At 34.6% G+C, this 24,979-nt stretch overlaps 1 protein-coding gene across 1 annotated transcript in view; it reads right to left on the bottom strand.

The window, feature by feature from the left end:
- Positions 1-24,979, bottom strand: part of PRKCD (protein kinase C delta) — a 60,179-nt gene that overhangs the window by 24,407 nt on the left and 10,793 nt on the right. Inside the window, 5 exon segments of the mRNA XM_032238881.1 lie at positions 227-383; positions 5,388-5,448; positions 6,847-6,921; positions 6,924-7,051; positions 10,867-11,002. Of these exon segments, the coding sequence (XP_032094772.1) occupies positions 227-383; positions 5,388-5,448; positions 6,847-6,921; positions 6,924-7,051; positions 10,867-10,981 (536 nt within the window). The 5' untranslated portion in view covers positions 10,982-11,002.

The raw sequence follows: 24,979 nt of genomic DNA, 5'->3' as shown, positions 1-24,979 counted from the left end.
CATCATTATTAATTTCCTTGTTAACTAATTCCTATTAATTGTCAGGTAAGTTGATAAAACTTTTTTAGGACTTTCCTAAAGAACATTGAAATTCTCTTAGGAAAAATAAGGTTATAATAGACTTCTCACATTCAATCTCACAATGAAAGAAAAACTATGGAAATTCTTCAATAGTAGAACTATATACATAAAACAGACATCTAAAAGGTAGTGTTATTTTACTTACCAAACAAAATCTTTGCAGACAGAGCAAAATGTAGGTTGTCCAAAAAAAGTGGCAATGAACTCATGATTTTTAATATAGTGGATCTTTGCTTGTTTGATTGCTCCTCTTCTATTTATAGTCACAGTTCCTTCATCTTCTTTTGTTGATTGAAAACAATCTTCAAGTAAAGAAATAAAACATAAGTGAAGTTATAGAAAATGTTGGTTTTTTGAAGTCTGGTATAGATTTTATGATAAGGTATAAGACAAGGTGACAAGATTGAAACAAACTGTATATATTGTGATTGGACAGAAGGATTGATAATGTATTAAGTAGGCTAATGGTCAATAGTTGTGACTAGCTGTATATAATGTGAATGTATAAGCACTTCGCGGTACTGCATTGTTTTAAATGTAAAAATAATAAAAAATATATGGAAAAAAAGAGAAAGTGTTGGTCTTCATTTGATTGTATGCTCTTAATTTTCACCAACCACTTGTATCAAGCCTGTAGCCATCTTTTCTTTTGGATCTTTAGCCTGCCACACTTTCTATTATTCTACTATGCATTTTCTTTTGTGGGAATATGGGAGGGGGGATTGTATGGAGTTAGATGATATGTAGCCATAACAAAATTCTTTCTAGAAAGCCAAGGCCATCCTTTGTCTTTGCACCTCTGCACCTAACAGGAACTGGATGGGTGAAACTGCCAGCATGGCAGTGGAAGATTGGACCATGTGATGGACTTGTGTGTGTGGGAGCAAGATCTTGAACTTTCAGCTGGGTGAGGAAAATCTGGAAGCTTTCAGATTCGGGTTTTCCCAGATGTGCCAACATAGCTCTTTTAGTAAATTGGAACTTTGAGCAATACATTGCCTTGGACTCTGATTTAATTTTGGATGCTATTTGGAACCCTGACAACTTGTTTAATTAACAGATTGGTATAATAAACTTATATGTAATATAAACATCTAAAAAAATCCAGTGTTTCTTCCTTTACCAGGAAGTGAGTATTTTCAAACATTGTTTTAGCAGTTTTATGTTGCAACCAAAATTCATGCCTGCTTTCAAATATACAGCCAGACAATAAATACAATAGCCATAAATGCAATGCTGAAGAAAAAGCACCATGCCTTACTATTTCTGACCAATAAGGATTAATGGCATAAAGAATACTTAGAGTGAGCATGCAGTTATTTAATAAAGGCTTCTTTGCTTAATATTGTCTAGATATAACAGCATTTCCACAATTCTCAGCGAGGTAGCAGACCAGTAATCATCCTTCTCCCTCCTCACCCCCAGATTGTATGCTGACTCTGTAAACCACTTAGAGAGGATATAAAGTACTATAAAGTGGCATATAAGTCTAAGTGCTATTGCTATAGTGCTATTGCTATTATCATTATCATCAACTTTATCTATCCACCCATCCATTAGTGGGTGGATAGATTAACATCAGATGTGGCTCCATTGTGGTCGTAAGATGAGGTCTACCTGTAATTTATTGCAAGAGATCTTATGGAGTGTGTGCATTTGTGTGAAATTATAGTTAGGTTTCAGAACAGGAGAACCATCTTTTTCCTAAATTCTGTATTTTTCCAACAAAAGTGTTACTTTCTTTTGTTCGTGGAAAATGTAAAGTTGGAATCAGCTTGCTTAGTCTTATACTAAAAAGAGCATCACTAATTCAAAATTATTGTTGTATATGTGCATTACTCATCTTTAGTGCTCACTGTCTCTCAAAGTGAATGGAACAGCTGCATTTTCTGGATCTTGAATTCTGAAGCAATGAAACAGCATGCTAAGCAGCTTATTTTCAGTGTAGAAAATTATTCCAATAGCTCAGATTACAATCCAAAGAAATACATTTGCCACTGAATCTAGTAAATATGTTTAAAACTAGGAGGGAAGCCAAACTGCTACACTATGATAATCAAGATGATACAAAATGTGCTTTACTCATATATTTTAGAAAACACACACACATCATGAATATAAGGATATCTTTCAAACCAAACTAGATAAATCTATGAAAGGGCTTTAAAATCATTGCCTATTGCCATGATCCCAGTCTTGTTCTTGATTTTTGATCACAATAAACATGTATCAGTGCTGTGGCAGACTTAGGAAAGAAAAACTGGGGATGTATACTGGAAATCATCTTTTGGTGATTGGTCTGACTTATTTGCTATTTAAATTACTACAACCTAATCTACTACATTCGTCTGAATTGACCTGACCTATTTGCTATTTAAATTACTACAAAGTAATTTAGTAAAAGTAATTTACTAAAACAAGAGGAATAAAGAATAAAAATTAAAAGTCTGCTCATTTCTCTTTGAATTACACTTACATAAGATTCCTAATTTGGTCAGGTCCTTCCACAATTATTTTAGAATAGAAAGGAAATGATGTCTCTGATATCTTACAAGTAATTAATATGATATTTGTCATATGAGACACATTCCATCCAAGACATAATATACAATATAACATGCTTATGAGCTGAATAAGGAGACACAAACTGGGCGCTTCTAGGAAAGCTATTGCTACAGTTCCAAATCACCTTGAGATGTTCTCTATTAGTATGCTAACTATGTAATATATTTTGTTGTATTCTGTTCTCCTTCCTCGAGCCAATTATTGTGATAAGAGAATCAAGGGCAAATATTCCTCCCAAGTGCTTAGCTGGAATTCATAAGATCACAACACTCCACCACAAAGACTTTCATGAACTTAAAAATAGTGAAGGAAGGATGAAGCAATATCAGAAACCTTGTGTTTGCTTTCCACAAAGTCATGGGCCCCGAGAGGGAAAACTTAGCATGGGAAATAAGTGGTTGAAGCTGAATCTTGAGGCACACAGGAACATCCTCTTTTTAAGCAGAGGCTATTAAAAACAGAGAAGAGCAAGGGCAAGGAATGCATTTTTGCTCTGCATTAGAACATCAGCATTTTCAATCCAAGTTGGATCATAGGCTGAAGTGAACAAGCTCACATTCTTATAAAAGGACTTGCAGAGGAGACCCTGGACTGTTTTGATGGGCTCCAAAATTATGCTCAGGAAAATGTCAAAAATGAAAAGTGATTTCCAGTACATATTCCCAGTTTTTATTTCCTAAAAAAGAGGAGAAACTTCATATAAAATATAATATAGCAACCTGGAGCAGAAGATATTTTTTCAGTTGTTATTTCCGCACATGAAGAATTAGTTCTACAGCAGAGACAGGTCCAACAGGGTATAATAACTTTTCATATGCCAGATTTTTCATATGAAACTGATGAAAATATTAAATTTGGCTCTAAGGAAGACCCCTTGCTGGGATGTCAAAATATATGAAGTGATATAATTCCCCTGGTTCCGTTTGGCATTTTCTACAGTAAGTGTTTCCTAAAAGTCCTGAGATCAGGCTAGTCTTAGTTTGATGCTGGATACTTAAAAATAACTTCTTAGCATAAATACATTATAAAAGAGGTTTTTAATCATCTATCAAAATATCACATGATAAAAAGCTAGCAAATGATTCTTTCTGACTACAGAGCCGAGGTGGCGCAGTGGTTAAATGCAGCACTGCAGGCTACTTCAGCTGACTGCAGTTCTGCAGTTCGGCTGTTCAAATCTCACCGGCTCAGGGTTGACTCAGCCTTCCATCCTTCTGAGGTGGGTAAAATGAGGACCCGGATTGTTGTTGGGGGCAATATTCTGACTCTGTGAACCGCTTAGAGAGGGGTGAAAGCCCTATGAAGCGGTATATAAGTCTAACTGCTATTGCTATTGCTATTTGAGGACCATTGGATCCATGCAATGCCTAAATCAGAGGAGTCTAGACAATTCTAGTTTCTCTACATGTGTTTTGGCATAGTGGAAGATTCACAAGCAGGTGGAGCAGATATACCTGTGGAGAAACAATTACTGGGCCAACTGAGAAAATTTACAATACTGTATTAACCATTTAATAAAATCCTTTTGGGCATTTCACCGTGGATTGAGTCTGTTTTTCCACATCCTAAAAAAAAAACTATTGGCTCTTAATCAACATATCATCTCCATTTCCAGTAAATCCTTAGCCAAATCCATGGTGACATAAGATCATCCATCCATTCTTTTTACAGACACAAAAACCTGAATGTTTTGGAATTCTGCCAAGTCTCTGCAAATGAAATTATTGATATGTGCAACATAATCTATCATGCTATGAGTTCAGAGAAAAGGGCATCCAGGGATCTGGATCTTTAAAGGCAAGACCAAGTGTTGAGTAGGTGTTATAGTTAGAGCTGGGGCTCGAGAGGTTATGGTTCCCTAGTCTTGGAATTGCTGTTGATCAGAAGCAACCTCTGTCCCCACCAGATTGGGTATATTTTTTTGCCTAGACCTGCAGTAGCCCAATGTCCTGGGCTCTCACAATACAAACAAGCTCCTGCACACCACTATTTAACCTTTTCTTCTGGAGATAACAGAGTCTAGTTCCCCCTATTTGCATGGATAGTTCAAGCTGAAAAAAAGTGGCCGGAAGGATGGTTAGCAGAAACTTGCACATAGGTTAATTAATTAATTCAATTTCTATAGCCATGCATTTCAAGCAAGTGACTCTGGTTGGCTGTATTGGGCCAGAAAATCTGTGGCCTTACCATGAGTGGCATCCAATTTTTTAGACACAGCTACAGAGCATTTATGATATGATGTTGAAGGGAAGTTGCAAATATGCTGTTTGCATGACGAACTGGAAAAGCTGTACATTTAATTGTCCATTTTTTGCTTGCAATTATTCCATTTCAAGGACTGCACTTAAAGGAATACTCATCTATTGTGTTGAGATGACAAACAATCTCAAACTCCACATCAGCTGATATAGTCTACCCTTCTTACTACTGCATGAGGACCCAGATTGTTGGGGGCAATATGCTGACTCTCTGTAAACCGCTTAGAGAGGGCTGAAAGCCCTATGAAGCGGTATATAAGTCTACTGCTATTGCTATAAGTCTACTGCTATTGCTCTCACTTCAAATAATCCCTATGGTTTAGGTGAAATTCAGTCTGCTCAAGGTGTTAAGACATCCCTAACAACTTACTAAACATTCTTTTCAGAATATACAGGAAAATATCCATTCATATTTGAATTTTCACATTATATTTCAAAATAATGATTTCTACCAGTATATATCAGCAGGCTTAGCTTTCTTACCTCCATCTTCTAGAAAAAATTGTACAGCCATGAGTACTTTTCCTTGAGGTTGTAAATCAAGCTAAAAAGGAAGAAACATCTGAATTACTTGCCAGTTTTAGTAAAACTCTATAATGATCTTTCTGCTATTAAAAATGCCGCAATTGATTGCCTAGAGCAGTGTTTCTCAACCTGAACAACTTTAAGACATGTGGACTTCAAGTTCAAGAATTCTGACAAATGAAGCCCAACTTAAAGTTCTTGAGGTTGAAAACACCTGTTAGAAGAATAGGAAAAGCTGCTTTCCTCAGATCTTCCTTCCTTCCTTCCCTCCCTCCCTCCCTCCCTCCCTCCCTCCCTCCCTCCATCATACATCATTTCTGGAGGCTTGATCTTTAGGTTCCTATTAATTAGGGACTGAGGAATAATCACGGACTCATATAACCCTAGAAATTTATAAACTGAACACAAAGAGTTTGGTCCTAAAGGAAAGATGCACAGGTTTGCCTGTAGTTTCTGAATGCCTTGAATGAAAACCCTACTACAACCCAATCATAATCTTTCCAATTTCTCCTAGCAAGGACTTTCCTCTCTCTTTTAATGATAGCTGGCAAAGAAATAGCAGTGCTCTGGTGTAAAGATACCTCACAATGTTCTTTCTGCTGAATAACATCTTTAATTTCTAAGGGTCCAGGAACACTCTAGAAAAGGGGAAATGGTGGTGCATTTAAGCCCACTGCCAACGTCTGTTTAAAGTCTATTAAAAGTGTTTTTAGCTGAAGCACTTTCTGTCTGCTATGTACTAGATAAATAAAAAACACACAGAAAGTGCTTCTTTAAAAAAATACAAAAAGAAAAGAAGGGTTTTCTGGGATTTTTTCTCATAAGAAGCTATAAAAGAATAAATTAAAGAAGTTTGAAATTATTTGTTTATATTAAAGAGATGAGACAGTGGATGTCAGTGGACATCCAGGAGAGTTCTCTAGGAGTAAAATTATACCCCCGATATTTCTATCATTTTTAGATGCCCTCCAAATTTTGTAGAAATGTATTCCACAAAATGTGATCTAAATCAAACTGGTAATCCAAGCCTTAGTAACATAAGTATCAGGTCCAAGGAGGAAATTAACTACAGAAGATCACATCACAAAGAAAGCACTACATCTAGTTGTTTCTGAAGCCTGTACGAGGCTAAATAAATAGGTTCACTGGAAACAAGATGTCTTTTGGATGTCCTACTTTTTAACTTTAGTGGTCCAAGACAGCGGTGGGATTCACTTATCTCCCCTACCGGTTTGCAAATGTAAGTGTGCTTTCTATGCATGTGCAGTATTTGCACATTACATCAGGGCAGGTGGGTGGAGCTCCCAGAACCACGGCTACCTGTTTGCCCACAGTAGAGAGAACCGGCTGAATACCACCTCTAGTCCAAGGTAAATAATGACAAAAAATAATTGATCTCATATAAATTAATACGCACCCAAATTCTGCTTTTTCCATTGCCTTTTTTACATTTTTCAGCTCCTAAAACTGATACGCCTACAGTCAACTTCAGACCAATGGTTCTTCTGCAGCCTTCATGAGGACAATCTGAATCACACGTCCTTCATAGATGTGGGCATCAAAAGAAGTTTTCCAATCGGGATACATAGTGGGCTTCTTCTGAATCAAAGTTTTTCCTCTCTCTTTAATACACAAAAAGGTATGGATGACAAGTTGACAAGAAAAGCTCTGTACTTCATCACATATTGAAACAATATATGGTCAATTTATTAATTAAGGAAAGAAAAAATATTTAAACAACTTTAAGGAAATTATAAATCTTACAATCAATATCTATTCATAGTTATTTTGTATTGGCCCTTTCACTGTTGCTAGGTCAAGAATTGAAGAAGTAAAAAATGGTAAGTCAAAGAAATGAAGGCATTAGAAAACAAAATAATATATAACTAAATCTAGTTTACATGAAGCCATTAACTAAGACTCTTAGTAGCTTCTCTCCTTCCAAATCATCCTTCCACTAAATCCACACATTGTTTCATATGCTATCTTTGTTCTTTAAACTTCTGACATCTCTCTTTTTTGAGGATCTTTTCAATTCCAACCACAATTTTCTCATCCTTTCCTTCTGTCTCAACCCATTCATTCTCCCTTTAGACATTCATTTGCAATTGGATTCTCATTCATTTATGACTATGCACCTTCAGTGCACAGTACTTCCATTGTACCGTACTCACTTTTTTATTCAGTCACTAATTAGTTTTAGACCCAAAAGTATATATATACACACAGTGATCAATCAAAGGCTTCTGAAGGATTTGTAAAACTTAATCGAGATGAAGATGGGACTTCTTGTCTTTTTAAAATATGGTCCTTGAATCTGTGTTCCATTCCTTTTTCCAAAGTATTGTCAGATTAAAAAAATGTTCTCAAGATTCACCAGGTTTCACTGAATGTCCCCCTTACTTTATAATACTTTATGATATAATAATGGCTGAATTTATGTAAGAATATGGTGACTGGAATTAGTTACTGAGGTGGACACTCTTTTGCAAACAAACAAACAAAACTTCAAACAAAAGATCTTATTTAATGTCTGAATCATGCCAATGTAATTCTCTTTCTTAGGTATGTTTGTTGTTTCTTTATTTCTATGTTTGCTCAGATTTCCATGGCAACACTGGAAAACAATTGTTTTTATTCTTTGCTGACTCTGGTCCAAATACAAGCTACAAAATAATGAGCCAGACTAGTAGGAAAATGTCATGGGTAATATGTAACATGTTAGATGAGAAATCCTATTTTGTTTTCCTTTTTCCATCTATCATTTTAAATGAAGACATTTTATAGTGTTTTGTTGCAGCTTTTTACTATGTTTATCATGAACCGTTTTAAGATCAAACTGAATAAATGAATGAAATAACATTAATCAAAATTATTAGATAAATAAACGGTCTTTCTGTATTCATAAATCATGTAATATTCCATGTATAACCTTGCATTTTCTCACTGCATTAGGACAGCTTAAGATGTACTGGTTTAGCACAGCATGAAATCATTTGTTTCTAAACTAAAAAGGAATAACTGAACTCCAAATGCACTTTATATTTCTGAAAGGAGGCCTCAAGTATATTATTTCCCACTTTAGTGTTTAAGATAATAATTGCATCCCTCCTAAACATCTGAGGAATTATTTTATTACATCTGAACACAAGCACAATAAAGCATCAACTATTAATGGCTCGTACTGTATTAATGCATAAAGAATTAAAGATACTGAATATACTGATATACACTATAGATCATGATCCTGAATTCATAAAATATATTCATTTTGTTGAATAGCATGCATGCACTGTTTCAAAATACTTAATATATCCTTGAACTACACTTTCACATTATAATTTTATAGGTAAAAGCTTTTTCCATTTCAGAACAAATATAGAAACATTCAATTTGTTGTTAATGTGAGGGAATTAATAAAACATGAATATGTATGTATGTATGTATGTATGTACGTACGTACGTACGTACGAGAGAATTAATTCTCTGATGAGAATTAAATAACTCGAAAAAGATCTATACTTGTCTCCCTTCAGCAAAAAAATTATGTTATAATATTCATGTTATAATATTCATTTTCCCATTTCTCCATTTCTCTTTTATTTTTATCTTAGCAACATCCAAATTAGCTTGGAGTCACAGGAAGAGAAGAATGGGAAGAGGCATGTACTGTTAAGTATTTTTGATCCATGCCCTGAAACTGACTGCAAAATGAAAATGGTTAAGTGGGCTTTTTAATGGGCACAAGTGGAAAAGGACAATGATACTTCTAGGCTACATCAAAAAGAAAATGTTCAGCAGCATCCAAGGTGCCGGTGATGATGTTAAGGGACACAGAATAATAAAAGTCTAAGAAAATAGCTGCAAACTAACAATATTCAGGTTGATTTGACAAGAAAATGGTGGGAAGAAAAATGAACTTCAGCAATGAGATCCTGGGTTGCTAATAGTCATCCCTGCTCCTGTATATTTCTATCAAGCTCATCATCCTTTACTCTCTGCAAATAGGTCAGATCTTCTTGGAGTTGTACACAGAATTGTACAACCTTACATAAACAATATAGTGGTAGGGTCGCCAGTATATCTATAGAGAGCAGATTGACACTTGCCCTAAAAACCCACCTTTAATTTGTTGTTTTAAAAAAATAATTATCATTAATTTTAAAAGAGTGAGAATCTACCTGACCTCAAGAAGGGATGAGAAGAAACCAACTTTGAGCATCATATATATTTCTGGCCATGCCTTGCAATTCTACACAAGTCTGAAAGACATTCTTCAAAAATTTAAAAAAAAAGCTCCATAGTACCACTTTGTTTGGAATCTTGCCCAGAAAATAAGAAAACAGCAGTGAGATGGTAAAGAACATCCTAGATGGCTAGAGAAAGATCATAATGCCTTCTGCTAAATGGTTATTTTTAGTTGGGCTAGTTGACCATAGAGGGCATTTTGTTGGAATACACATGCTATACATTAATAATCCTAAATGTATTTACAAGCCTAAAATGATTAAAGATTGGGGTGGGTTCACACTTCATCCTAAACCAAAACTAAATAAGCCAAACTATGCCTTCATACAGTGTGTGAACCCATTATTTGCTATTATTTGCTCTTTGGCTAGTAGGGACAATTTTGATAGGAGACAAAAACGATTTTTTTCAATCTGTCTCAGCAAATTATTGCAAAAAGCAATGGAAAATTAGACAAGACATAAAGCAATTTAATAGCAGTTTGGTTCCCCTTTCAATTTAATGAGTAATGAAAATAAATGGCAAGCATAAAATAGATTTGTTTTCTCTAGTTCTCTGGATTTTTAAGAGGAAGATTGATGCATAAAATATGGCGGTGATGCTAGTGTTAAAAAGAAATTAGATTACCTTTGATAATAATACACTGCTGGCTAAGTTATGAGTTAACCCATGTTAGCTGCCCAGAGTCACTTGGTGAATGGTCAACATAAACAAACAAACAAACAAACTCACATACACACCAATTGGGGTTTTTGGGGGGTAGGTGGGTGGGTGCTACAACATCCCTATGCATGTACTTGTCCATTTTCCATAAAAAATAAAATGTTAACTTGTTAACTGGTTTTATTTGTTTCAGATATGGGGAAATTGGCAGTTTCTAAATTTGACAAGTAAATAAATAAATAAAACAGCTTTAACAAACAAACAAATCTGCTTTTGATTTAAAGTAACAGAACAAGATCCAACCCATCCCGCTAACCTGAATACTGCTAAAAGAAATCAAACCCTTATATTAAAGTGTCTTACATGTTTTGATCTACCAGCTGTATTTGAAATTTAAATAATATTTTCCTATTAACTCAGAGGCAGTTACTTCTAAGTAAACATGCTCAGGATTCAACTGCAGTTTTCTCAGACTATTTGAGAAGAGATCCACTTAAAAACAAAGTCAAAATCATTTTTATTTTACCTGTAGTCAAAGCCTCTTTCATTTTTATTGCGCAGAAAGGCAGTAATTGCTCTCCCTGATTCTGGACTTGTCCTAGCTCAAAAGAGTTGAATGATATTCGTAAAAAGGGTGCCATAATTCACAGCTCAGCAGTCACCTATAGAAGAAAGACCAGACAATGGTATTAAGTCAACAATTACACCAAGTAAAAATAAGAATTAAGAAAGCATAAATAAATTATATTTCAAATCTGCTCACAAATTTCTACTTTTATTATTGGACCTGTCTTTGTTTTCTGTCATAAACATTCACATTCTAAAATCACCAAACTTCATCTGAATGGGATACAATGGGGTACAAGAAGTAATCCATTTTACAACCTATTACAGAAAATAGCTGCCTTTCAAAAGACTGAGTAGATAAATCTGAATAAATTAATTTGCAATTACTACAGATTTAAGTGTTAAAAATACTATCATATTCACCTGACTTTTAGCAAAGGAAAATTTCTAAATTCTGAGTGCATATTGTATGTCAGAACAAATAGTGAAAGTCACATGAGTTCCTAAAAATAGTATATGTAGTATAACTTTGATCCTTGACTTATTAAAAAAGGAATAATTTGAATGTTTATTATTATTGACCCACTTAACTATAATTTTTTTAATTAGGTATATTAGTGGTCCTCTGCAGTTTTCCTCATCCCTCTTGTCTAAAATAAGAAATGAGTCGATCCAATGTTTTTTCCCCACCTGTTTATTTTTTTAGTCAGGCACCTTTGAAATCCAATAAACAAAAAAACAAACAGGCAGGCAGGTATGAAAAGAGTCAAACAGAGATTTGTGTAATCAAAACCCTGCCTAGAAGTTTTGATTGCATGTTCACACCCACTATCCTTGATACATCCTGAAATGTTCCTGTGCATGGAATTGTGTAACTTCTCTTGCAGAAGCACTTCTAGGACATGTATACTAGCAAGTCAAATATTTCATTTGATATATGTAACAAATAGCAAGTAAAGAGCTGAATTTAGTTTGTTCCTGTTTCTAAGAATTTATTTTAAAATTTCCTTTGCCTCAATATATTTTAGACTGTGTTTGTTAAAAATCTATAGCGTTTACGGGCTCTGGGAAGTCGGGGGGGGGAGGGAGGTGGGGTGTTAGGGGGGAGGGGGGATATATAGTATGTGCTAGATTTTAAAGTAACGTGACGGCACTTGTATACTGTTGCTCTTTAATTTCACTGTAAAAATAGGACAAGCTGAATATATTAATAGATTGTAGAAATACACCGAAGGGAGGAGTAGAGGGATAGAAGAGAGAGGGGTAGCGAGGGTGGGAGAGAGGACTGGAGGGAGGGGGAGAAGGAAGGGAGGGAGTGTATCGGGAGAGAGGAGTGGTAGAGGGGGAGGGGAAGTAGGGTAGAGGGGAATGATGGAGGGAAGAAGGGAAGTTGGAGGGGGGCGAAAGAAAGGGTGTATGGAGGGCCGAAGAGGTACATTGGGTTTCTATTTTCGGGGGTATTGCCGACAAGAGGAATGGCTGTGTTTATTGTTTAATGTTATATGGCCCCGGTTATGCACAGTATATATGTGACTGTACAAAAATGAAATGGAAAATAAAAATAAAAAACACTGGAAAAACCCTGCCTAGAAGTTTTGATTGCATGTTCACACCCACTATCCTTGATACATCCTGAAATGTTCCTGTGCATGGAATTGTGTAACTTCTCTTGCAGAAGCACTTCTAGGACATGTATACTAGCAAGTCAAATATTTCATTTGATATATGTAACAAATAGCAAGTAAAGAGCTGAATTTAGTTTGTTCCTGTTTCTAAGAAATTTCACTCCATGTCGTTTAAAAAAAAACCACGGTACTAAGCCCCTCTCTTTCCTGTGCAGCATATGCAGTAGCTTCATTTTCTTACATTTGTTCCTTCCCTTGCTTTCTCAGTGATATGTATCTGTGTAAAATAAAATGTAAACTGAAATTATGAGAATCAGAGCTAGTATCTCTGCTGCTTTAAAATTATGGAGCATGTTTCATCAGTCACATTAAAATACAAATTCAGAATTAGAATTCCTATTCTATTAACACTGTCCCATGATTCTTCAATTTCTTCTGTTAACATATTCCCACTCTACTTCAATCCACACCTGGAATACTGCAACCAACTTTGGTCATACTACAAAAAAGATGTTAAAACTTTGGAAAAAGTTCAGAGAAGAGCAACTAAGACGATCAAAGGCCTGGAGACTAAAACATATGAAGGCCGGCTGCAAGATTTGGGTTTGGCTAGGCAAAAGAAGAGTTAAGGATGACATGATAGCAGTATTCCAGTACTTGCGTGGCTGCCACAAAGAATAGGGGGTCAAATTATTCTCCAAAGCACTGGAGGGCAGGTCAAGAAACAATGGTTGTTTCTAATCAAAAGAGAGAAACAACCTGGAATTAAGGAGAAACTTCCAAATACTGAAGACAATTAACCGGTGGAACAGCTTGCTTCCAGAAATCGTGAGCGTCCCATCGCTGGATGTTTTTAAGAAGAGTCTAGAAATTCCCTTATGTGAAATAGTATAGGTTCTCCTGCTTGAGCACGGGACTGGACTAGAAGACCTCCAAGGTTCCAGCTTATTCTATTCTATTCTATTCTGTTCATTTGCAAGTTTTCTTTTTAAATCATGCAATTGTTCCATATGCCATATTCAAGGAGATCAGAAGAAAACGTTCATTTAGCTTAGATTTTTTTATTCATACTTGCTAGTCAGTAGGTGTCACTCTCTCATACATATTTTCAAGAAAATGCAGTATTATGCCAAATATATATATGTTTTAGATACCAATAATATTGCTACTTCTGTCTAGATCCCAGCCTAGCTCTATTTATTATGTAATTCCTGGACATGTGTACTCATGTTCTTATACTACATGCTACTTAGGTAATGAAAATATTTTTATTTCAATATTAAGAAAGGCATGTAATATCCAACTATGTTTTGATAAAACAATTTAACAAGGAAACATTGACAGCCAACACTTTTTAAGGAATGTCTAATTTCAAAATAGCTTCCGTTTGCTCAATGATATACGCCCGTCAGGTACATAAATTAATCAAGCAAGCGATATCAATCATAAATGCTTTTATCAAATCAATAGTAGATTCTAATGATAGCACAACATTGAACAATACATTGCAACATTAAAATAATTAGTTATTTTCTATATAAACATTTTTTAATATCATTTCTTCAAATGATATAAATGACATTATCCCCTTGTAATTATTTCACTTCAAGATACAGGCAATCATTAAAAATTAAAAAAATTAAGTACTATAGATTTGAAGGCAGGTTTACAGTTTTTATGGGGACTTTTTGCTTTTTAAGGAAAATATGCAAAATAAATCTTAACTTTTCTAATGTTTTGATTGGAAGTTTATTTCACAGGGGAACGCTATTGGGATTAGGGTGGAGACTTTAACAAAAATATTCATCTACATGCAGCTGCTGTGTAAAAGATAAACTCAAGAAGAAATTGAGAATTATGCCAGAATCTTCATTTATTCAATTTCTTGGGCAATGACCAAGAATACCACATGGTACATAGATAACTCCATTCTAGAAAGAAAAAAAGGATACAAAATGATCCATGCTACATAAGCCTACCTTCTAGCATGCCTTCATTCTATTCCTAAAAAAAACAAATAGATGCTTAGGATAAATCCACAAGGGACATTGTACAAAAGGATTCATACAGAAGTAATATACTGTAGCAGCAGCATCTCCACAATTTTAGAAATGAAAAAAAAACTATAAAGAACAATCAAAATAATCTCAAGATAAAGAAGTATTGCTCTTTTAATCTCAGGAAAAGAGATATTTATAGGAAGGCATGCTGCACAAAGGTGCTTAAAATTACACGTGCTACAATATCAGAATCTGAATGTAGAAAAATCCCAAAGAGAGAAAATGAAATAGTTTTTCATACAATTTATATGTCACAGCCCATGTAAGGATAGCCTTATTTAAGATATTAAAAAGAAATGTTGTTTTGTTATGTACATGCCCCAACACTGAAAACCCTACAGTACAGATAGTCCTCGACTTACGATTCATTTGAAGTTACAAAGCTGAAAAAAGTGACTTATGACTGCTTTTCACACTTGGAACCATTGCAGCATCCCCAGGGTTATAAGATCAAAAATCAGAACCTTGGCAACTGATTCATATTTATGATGGTTGCAGTGCCCTGGAGTCATGTGATGACCTTTTGTGACTTTCTGACAAGCTAAGTCAATGGGGAAGACAGATTCACTTGACAACAGTATTACTAATTGAACAACTCCAGTGATTTGTTTAACAACTGTGGCAAGAAAAGTTGTAAAATGGGGCAAAATTCACTTAACAAATGTCTTGCTTGGCAACATAAATTCTGGGATCAATTGCGGTCGTAAGTTGAGGATTACCTATACTCAATTAAATGACATTAGGGTTTAGTCATTCAGATGGATATTCTGAACAGAGTGATTTTTCCTGCATTATAAAATTACTTCAGCTAGGGCACAAAAACAAGCCACTATGTTCTACCAACATGACAGGAATGATGACATGTTGTTCTTTTTACTTGGCAAATAACATTTATCAGTGTTTTAAGAAGTGACATATTAAAATTTCTAAGAAAGGGTTGTTGTTTTTTTACAAAAAAAATTATTCAGATTCTTGCATGTTTCACAGAGCAGAAAGCTAGAATTTTTGTTTAGGATTCAACAACAAATTGAAATGAACACAATCTAATTGTTCTTGCTTGGTTTCTGCTATGCGGGCTTTTCTACCATGGCTAGTTTGTTTACTACTTTATCCAAACTGGCGTTTACGACCTGCTATTATCTAACAAATCTGGAACCAAAACCAAAGAACAAATTTTGGTTTATTAGGAAACCAGTGAACCCGGAATTCATATATGGGTATGCCACTGAACAAACCAGTGCTGCAAGTTTCTTGTTTAGTGCAGCCTTTCCTGCTGAGAGAAGACAAGCATAAGGAATCAAGCAATACTTTTGTGTTGCCTATTATTAATATGACAGGATTTCTAGCAATTAGATTATTACAGAATAAGAAACCTATAAAAATACATATTTCATTTGATTCTTTAACCAACCCCAGAGACAAACATTTTTACATTTATGAAATGTGTTGGCAGAGTGAATAATGAAATGCAGCTTAACCCACACAAGGAAATCAGGACACACCCAGTGCTGAACTAACAAGAACTTCATTGCCCACAATCACCTGAACTAAGAAGAATGACCTGTGCCCAATAGAGATTTATTGACTTTCAACCATATTGAATAAATTCAATGCACTGTTGCTCTTTTGCTTTATTAGTCTTTAGCTCAATGCCTGAAAGCAGCATAATAGCTAATGACGAATGTGGCAGCACCAGATAAAATACTGTTTTCTTGCAGAGGATATTTCTTTGTATATGTCCTTCCTATGTAATTCAGTTTGCAGATGGAAGAGCAATTGCTTAAACACCTTAATTTTGAAAGTTCAAATGTGTGCTGTTTCAGTGCAGAAATTAAATCTCACTTTCAGTCATATATGGCTTAATTATTCTGTGCCAGCAACATACACACGAAAGGAATTATGTACATTATACAAGTGAAGTTCTTCTATCTTGTTTTTTTTTTTAACGAAATAGACACCAGATGCAAATGTATAGTACTGTTCAGGTAACAGCTTTGCATGACTGGATAAACAAAAGATAATTTGTGTTCTTCAGAGTGGACTACAATAAACTCTTGCAAGAGCAAAGCAAAGCAAAATCTATCAGTGATCTCATTCTCCAACCAATAGAAATAAGATTTGGTATCAAAAGGTAGGCTTGGGAAACATTAGTGTGGGATCATTTGTATTGCTCTTCTTTATTTTCTCTTTTACTGCTACAGGTGTTGAAGGAGATACAAAACTCTGGTTCTTGCTTTTCTGCCCTCCCATTGATCAGGCAGTCTTTGATTAGGTTCCTATATTGTATCCAACTCTAGCATGTTTGGAGGAGTTAATTCTGGATGGATAAAGTTTGTTACATAAGATGTCACCTCTCAGTTTCCTGATCCAGCACAGATGGTATACAAGAAGCCTTCTGGAAATGCTGTATACTTTAGCAAATAGTGTGAAATAAACCAAGGATAGCTAATTTAAAAAACACACTATGGTGCAAATAGCTCTTTGCAATGTGTAAAATCACTTTCTCATTTAAGAATTATTTCAAAATAAATAATTTCTCTTTAATTCCAGACATGTAGAAGAATTTAGCATTTTCCTTTTCTTCTATATCAGTTATGTATGGTTCATTGTACTTTTCTATTAAATATCAACTTCATTTATTAGATGAATACACTATTTGTAAGGGAGAGAAGACGTATGTTACAGAGAGTCGATGTACCATTAAGGACTCAAAATTGCGGAGGGACAGATTACTCTTTTTTTTTTTTTCAAAAGAGAAACTTTCTAACATCCATGCAATCTTCTAAAGGCTAAATGGAAATATAGCAGCTGAATGATATTCATATCTGATACATTGTTTTGAATAGCTCATAAACAGTATTTTCCCACTAAAACATGTCTTAAATAAAGCTCAATATCTACAATGGAAAAATCATCAGTTTCCAAGATTATAGTAGACAGAAAAAAATGTTAAGTGTGTAAATAATGACCATCTGGCATATACAATTAATTTGGGGCAAACTGAAGAAATGGGTCAAGGAGGCACTTACGAAATGAAGCTAATTTCTTTTTAGAGTGCTTCTTTTAGAGTGAACTACGGAAGAAAATCAAGCAATTTGAAGTTGCTTGACAATTATTCCCAGCAGAGTCTGTTTTATTTCTCCATAATATATGTTAACATATGTTTTAGGAATGCACTAGTTGCTTAACAGAATTAATACCCTTATTCAAATGATTTAAATTCAATTTGTAAAAAGCAAGACAAAAAATGGGGAACTTAAATGTTGCTTATTTAAAAACTCTTGTTTAGTGATTGCAGAATGAGCAGCCCTTTGAAAGATAATTCACGTTTAAAAATTAAAGATTGAGCAGAATAAAATCTAGAAACCATAAGTGAAACAAAAATTAGCAAAACTATTAAGGTTAAATTAGACATCACAATAATAGCTTGCATGCAATTAACATTCTGGATGTTGCTTGCCTTTGCAATAGGCTGGATGACATTATTTTAGCCCTCAGTATTAAGATTTAAGGATAGATTTTCAAATGCTTCCTAGCTCTATATGCCCTTTCTAAAAATGGATATTATGCGAAACACTGAAAAGAGAGGGCTGTCATGGCTCTATTAAAACAGAATTGTTTGGCTAAACGTGATGCAGGTTTTTAATTTTAATGGCAGCCATTAAAAGCAAATATGTCCATTTTTAGAAAGATCATTTAGAGTTAAAAATCACTAAAACAGACACATCCTTTGGACAATCTCCATGGCTACTTCAGAGGCTGTTCAAGGGATGCTCAAATTAGATGCTTGGATTCTGCTAAGATGCTTTGCAAAGTTTGAAGGATCTGCATAATTTTCTAATACTTAATGCTAGCTTTCTATTTTTTATTCCTTGTATTGAATTACTAGTTGATGGTAGCCAGAAATCTCCTCCCAGTCATAACTTCATTGGTTTGGACTATTTATATGTCTAAAAATGAGCAGCAATAAACATAAGAATTATGTAGAACACCAATCCAATACTCTGAAAGAGATCTGATTTTTATAGCTTGCTCTGCAGTTATTTAAACTGACTCCATGACTAGATCTGGAATGAACTCTTGAAAACATGAACGCATATCTCCTACAGCAATGCTTGCAGAAGCAAAAGGGTGAACTATGTTTGTCTATGTGCAATTATAAACTTATTCTGTGAAAAATCTATAGATTAGCCCAAGAATTCTTAACTACGATTCTTTAAAATTTGAATTACTGTAACTTTAATATTTTGGGATGGAATGTAAATATGCAATGATAATAGTCCTGTAGGGGAAAACTAAATTTAGTAATTAACCTTTTACGTCTTAAATAATCAAATAAATTATTCATTCTGAAATGCATTGGACTGGGGTTTATTTAACAACCATAATACAGATAACAATGGCAATCACCAAAAACATATAATCTTCTAGTTTTAGATTCTTTAGAAACCACCCATCCTGGGCCTAGTCTAAACTCTGCTATTCTTTTAAAACCTCACATGCTGGGCCTGATCCCGCATTAGCTTCCAAGGCCAGACAAGGCAGAATAACAGAACAGAATAATAGAGTTGGAAGGGACTTTGGAGGCCTTCTAGTCCAAACATCTGCTAAAGCAGGAAACTAGTCTATACTATGTCAGACAAATGGTGGCCAATCTCTTCTTTATAGTGTGTTGGGGCATTCACAACTTCTGGAAGCAAGTTATTCCACTGATTAATTGTTTTAACTGTTATGAAATTTATCCTTAGTTCCTAGGTTGGTTCTTTCCTTGAATGGTTTGGTGCCATATTTAAATTGGCTTTAACAGGATCCTACTGATAGGTAGTAAAAAAAAAGATGGCCATGCTTTTAAAGTTACCTTTTAGCAGAGTACACGTCCGTGTTTATAAACCTTGGTGACTTAAAAGATTTTATTCATTTTATTAATTTATATGCTGCCCTTCTCACTATGAAGCAACTCTGTGAAGATGTTTGCTGGGGGATTCTGGGAGTTGAAGTCCATACATCTTCACATCACTAAGATTGAGAACGCTGGTATTTACCAAAATTGGCCAGAGCTCTACTGATTTTCCCTTAAAATATCGTTTGTCACGGCTTGGGGACCCATTGTATGCAATATCTTGAAAGCATTCTCCTGTGGTAATAGTTATATTTATGTTTTAATTATTTAATTGTTCTTTTAAAGTTTATTTCTAAAGTTTGTACTCTTTTATTGCTTGGTGCCTAGAGACATAGTTGTAACATGGACAACTATCTGCATTTGGTAAATAAATTAATGCACAGTATATAATGAAAATATGCAATATCATATCCAGATGAAAAATCAAGATAATTTCCAATTTTCTCTCATGGGAGAAATTAATATATTTAAATAATGTAAGGTTTTTATATTATTTATGTAACAGGCAATTTAAAATAAAATTGCCTAGGCCATCTATTGAGATATTTTACCATAAATTCACTAGCTATTTAAAACACACAGTCATGTAAAAAGCAAAATCATCTTTACTATTATTTTATTATCAAACTAACAATAAAAGTATTACAGGTAGTCCTTGAGTTATGACCATGATGAAGCCTACCCATCATGGTTGCAACCAGTGATGGTAGTAAACAGGTAGTTCACATGATCAACCTGATTTTATGACTCTTTTTGCAGTGGTCATTAAACAAACCAATGCTTCACTATGGAAGTAAATACCAATTTTTGACAAAACTGTTGTAAAATAAATCACATGATCACAGGATGCTGCAGCCATAAATATGGCCCGGCTGTTGAGATCCCAGCATGCAGTCATATGATGGGGAGACAACAGTTGGAACTATAAATACCCTCTCAGGTAGCTCCATTTGAATGTAGAATGGCCAGTAAGTGACCCATTGTAAGTCAAAATATCTGTAGTGGAACATTACCTAGACTGCCGTCCTCTAGATCAGGGATGTTAAACTGGCAGCCTGTGTCATGCACAGGCCACACCCAGCCCAGCTCCGCAAATGCAAAAAACATCACCAAACATCACGTGACATGAATTTGATACCCATGCTCTAGATGCATTGGATATTCCCTATAATGAAACATCATTGACTATAATGAATAATGAATACAGGTAGTCCTCGACTTACAACAGTTCATTTAGTGACCATTTAAAGTTATAACCTCACTGAAAAAAGTGACAGCATTTCCATGGTCACGTGATCAAAATTCAGACACTTGACAACTGACTCATATTTATGACCTTTTCAGTGTCCCAGGATCACGAGATCTCCTTTTGCAACCTTTTGACAAACAAAGTCAATGGGGAAGCCAGATTCACTTAATGGCCGTGCTAACCTAATAACTGCACTGATTCACTTAACAACTGTGGCAAGAAAGATTGTAAAATGAGGCAAAACTCACTTAACAAATGCCTCACTTAGCAACATAAATTTTGGGCTCTATTGTGGCCGTACATTGAAGACTACCTGTACAGTAAAAGTATATGTTAAACAGGTGGATGTTTGCAGTATTAACTGATTTAAATGTTTATTCTGGTTCCATCATCCTTCCTTCTTTTTTTAGGCTGAACCCATAGTTTTCCACATGCTGAGGCCTTCATTTTTCCATACATAAGCAAGATTACTAAAGATCATTTCAAGGTTTGATTTTGCCTACCTTTGGTATATAGATAGTTCTCAATTTACAACAGTTTGCTTAGTGACTTTTCGAGGTTACAACATCACTGAAAAAAGTCACTTATGACCATTTTTCACACTTATGACTGTCATGCTGTCCCCATGGTCACGTGATTTACATTTGGATGCTTGCTAACTGACTCACATTTATGATGGTTGCAGTGTCCCGGGGTCATGTGATCACCTTTTGTAACCTTCTAACAAGCAAAGTCAATGGGGAAACGAGATTTAATTAACAACCATGTTACTAATTTAATAACTGCAGTAATTGACTTAACAAATGTGGCAAGAAAAGTCATAAAACAGGCAAAAACTCACCTAACAAATGTCTCACTTGACAACATAAATGTTTGGTTCAGTTGTGATCATAAGTTGAATACTAGCTGTATTGTATATACTACAGCCATTACTACATTAGGCAAATTAAGAAAATTAATATATTGATCTTAATAACCTGATGTATTGTCTCTGTACACAAAGAAGGTTGGGGAAACTGAATTTTAATATTCCAACTAGCCCAATGCACACTGACACTCTATTGACATCTTTCCATTATAAGTATAAATTACATATATATTTTTTCACAAGCTTCCTTATCATTTTATTTAAACAAGCTGCTTTCCATGAGTTAATGCTTTGTCTCAGTTGCCACATACATGGGCGGGGTGGAGAAAACTGCTTATTTCAATCCACAGTTGTCATCGTAGCCATTCATTACTTAGTCACATAACAGTACATAAGGTTTTAACATTTTAGATACTACTTTATTTTCCAGAATAATTTTGCTCAAGAAGTTTTACCACCTTAATAAATACATGCCTAAATTCCTAAGCAGCACTGGAGACCATAAGTAGTGAAACTAAAATGTTAATTCCAGATAAACATTAATGGCAATAAATCATCATTTATTCTTAATGTTCATTTGGAAGATCTTAGGTCACTAATATTTTTAGCCTAACTTTAATTGTTTTCCTTCTCTTTCCCTCCTTTTTAATTTAAAAGTAAATACTAACTTATCATAAATACAAGTTACTGACTATTGATTTCTCCTGTGAAGAAAAATATATTTAAAAAAATCCAATTATGCATAGCTATCCCATATCAAGACATCTAATCTCTCTAAAAAAAATTGTATTTCTCCTAAACATTTCTTTTTCTGTGTTGAAGACATAACCTATTATTTTCACAATATTCTTGCATTGTCCTGAGAAACACTATTGCACAGCTAAAACAAATATTGCAAGCAAAAAGAAAGCAAAACTTTTCCTCTGGGGACCAAAACCAATCCTACCTTGAGGGAATTGTGCTATTTCATATAGCTATTTAAACATTAGATGTTATATCTGATTTAATAGAAAGAGTCAGAACATACCTTAGAAACTATTCCTCCTTACGCAATATCCATTCGGTCGTAACAACAGGCAGAGAAGTGATAGTATACTCAGTAATGTGTCAAAAAAGATTACCCAACTAATCAGTGCAAGGAGCAGACATATTAGAATTGCAGGATCCGATTTGGTTCATCCTAGAATTATTATGGAATGAGACTTATCGCCTTGTATTTGTAACACAGCAAAAAGAAAACAATCTGCAGGTTTAATTAACCAAGACATTTTTAATGTTTGCATCATGCCATTACATTGCGGGAAAGGAAAAGAATCTACTACAGTAATTTGGACTGCTCTCTTTCTGAGTTTGGGGAAAATCCAGTCATTTAATGCATATATGGGAAAGCAAATTGCAGATAGCACCATTAAAACTCTTGCAAAACATGGTTCTATCAGTATACCAATGTTTAAATGGTTGGTATAATATGTAAGAGGTTATCTTTTTGTATGTACATGAAATGAAATGTACATACATAATTTATTACCAAGACTTTGATTAAGTCTTTGGTCACTCTTAAAATTCAACCTTAGTCAGAGTTAGGACAAACTTATTATTAAGTGCCATGTTTAATCATAAATATTAGTATAATAGATATAAGGAAGCAACTTTTTTAAAAGTGTGCCATTTAATTAAATTATAAATGAAAAATTACCCTATATTCCATTAAATAAATAATTTTAAAAAGTTATTTTAAAACATTTGAATTATTGGAGCCACAAACACTTCAGCGAGGATACATCCCTTCAACTACAGCCATGTTTGAAAAGGACCGGTCTCTTGCACTTAGCAACTGATTCTATCATACATGCAGATCTCTAAGGAAAGTTCTGGAATATCCAGTCATATTTTTCCAAAAGTCTTAAACTTAAAGGAACTTATGTCCAAAGGTTTTTGTTTTTTTTTACCCACAATGACTTACTGTGAGTAAGTTACTGTCAGTAATTATTATTGACATGATCTGACTGATTTGACAATTTTTTAAAAATGTTAGACACTATATAATATCAATTTACCAGTTTAATGCATTGTCTTCAGCTGGTAGACTAGTTTCCTCTTACATCTCTCTGTGACATTTCAAAAATTCCTCATGAAATTAAAACTGCATCATTTTTAGAGCTGGAAGCTTTATCCTAATCCTGAATTCTATATATAGTATTTCTCTACATTCTTTTAAAAAAAATAATATTTCATTTTAAGTCCTACCACTTAAATATCATTACCAAGCATTCTTTTCCTGCTTTTTTATCCCAAGTGAAACAAAGCACTACACTGGAATTTTTTCTTCAAGCTTCAAAACTCGTAGCAACCACCTAAAAAGATTTGCAGGATGAATAGGCAAAATGGAACAGCAGCAGCTTGAACAATCAGGTTAGATGATGATGTGTGGTTCCTTTAAATTATTTGAAAATTACATGTAAACTAAAGTTATAATTGTAGAGAAAATGAATGTGAACTTGCACTTTAGACAGTGAGACTATAATGCCTTTTGATGTGTGTGTGTGTGTGTGTGTGTGTGTGTGTGTGTGTGTGTGTGTATTCCAGCATAACTCTAGAATGCCTTGAGCAATTTCAACCAAATTTGGTACACAGATTCCTTCTCTCTGGAACAAAATAAGTGGTAAGATAACCTTAAAACCCTTCAGGGTGTGTGTTCTGTTAAGATACAGCCTGTTGTGCCTTAAAGTGGCTTAAAGTGGCTTCTACTGTACAGTGCAGTAGAGTTGCCATGGTAATGCCTTCACAATACTCCACAAGGGGACTCCCTCTGGTAGGGGGGAAAATCCAACATTAAAAATTCCATTTGGTCTGGACATTTTCCCCCTATAAATAAATACTCGGGCAACACCGGGTTATCAACTAATCAGATGATAAAAATGAATTTAGTAAATCAAAGGGCATTCCTATCTTGGAGGAATGAAAGTGAACATATTCATATCTAATAAATGACTGGTCAACAATAAGTTGAACTTCAACTTGAGTACAACTGTGCAATTCTAATAAAGACGAGTCTCAGATCATGAAGGTTGCAGTACTTGCATTTGTACAAACAGGATTATTGAGTCTCATTCGGAGCTTCACCCGATTGCTTGAAAGCTGGGCAGCAACAAGCAGGGGAGCCAGTACAACCTGTTTTCCACTGGAGTTAGATACAGCTTCAGAGCCGTGCTTTGCCTTGATGAAATTTCACACACAGCATCAAGACCTGCTTTGAGAAACAACACAGCCCCATTGCTTCTAAAAACATAATGGAAGCAGCTGGATCGTCATATTTCTGAAGCCTTTGATATTCTCATACCAGGAAGATGCCTTTGGCACATGAACAGAA

This window comes from Thamnophis elegans, chromosome 2, assembly GCF_009769535.1.
Source record: "Thamnophis elegans isolate rThaEle1 chromosome 2, rThaEle1.pri, whole genome shotgun sequence".
Classification (NCBI taxonomy): domain Eukaryota; kingdom Metazoa; phylum Chordata; class Lepidosauria; order Squamata; family Colubridae; genus Thamnophis; species Thamnophis elegans.
Note: the sequence above shows the minus strand (reverse complement) of the source record. Positions and strands in the feature narration are given on the sequence as shown.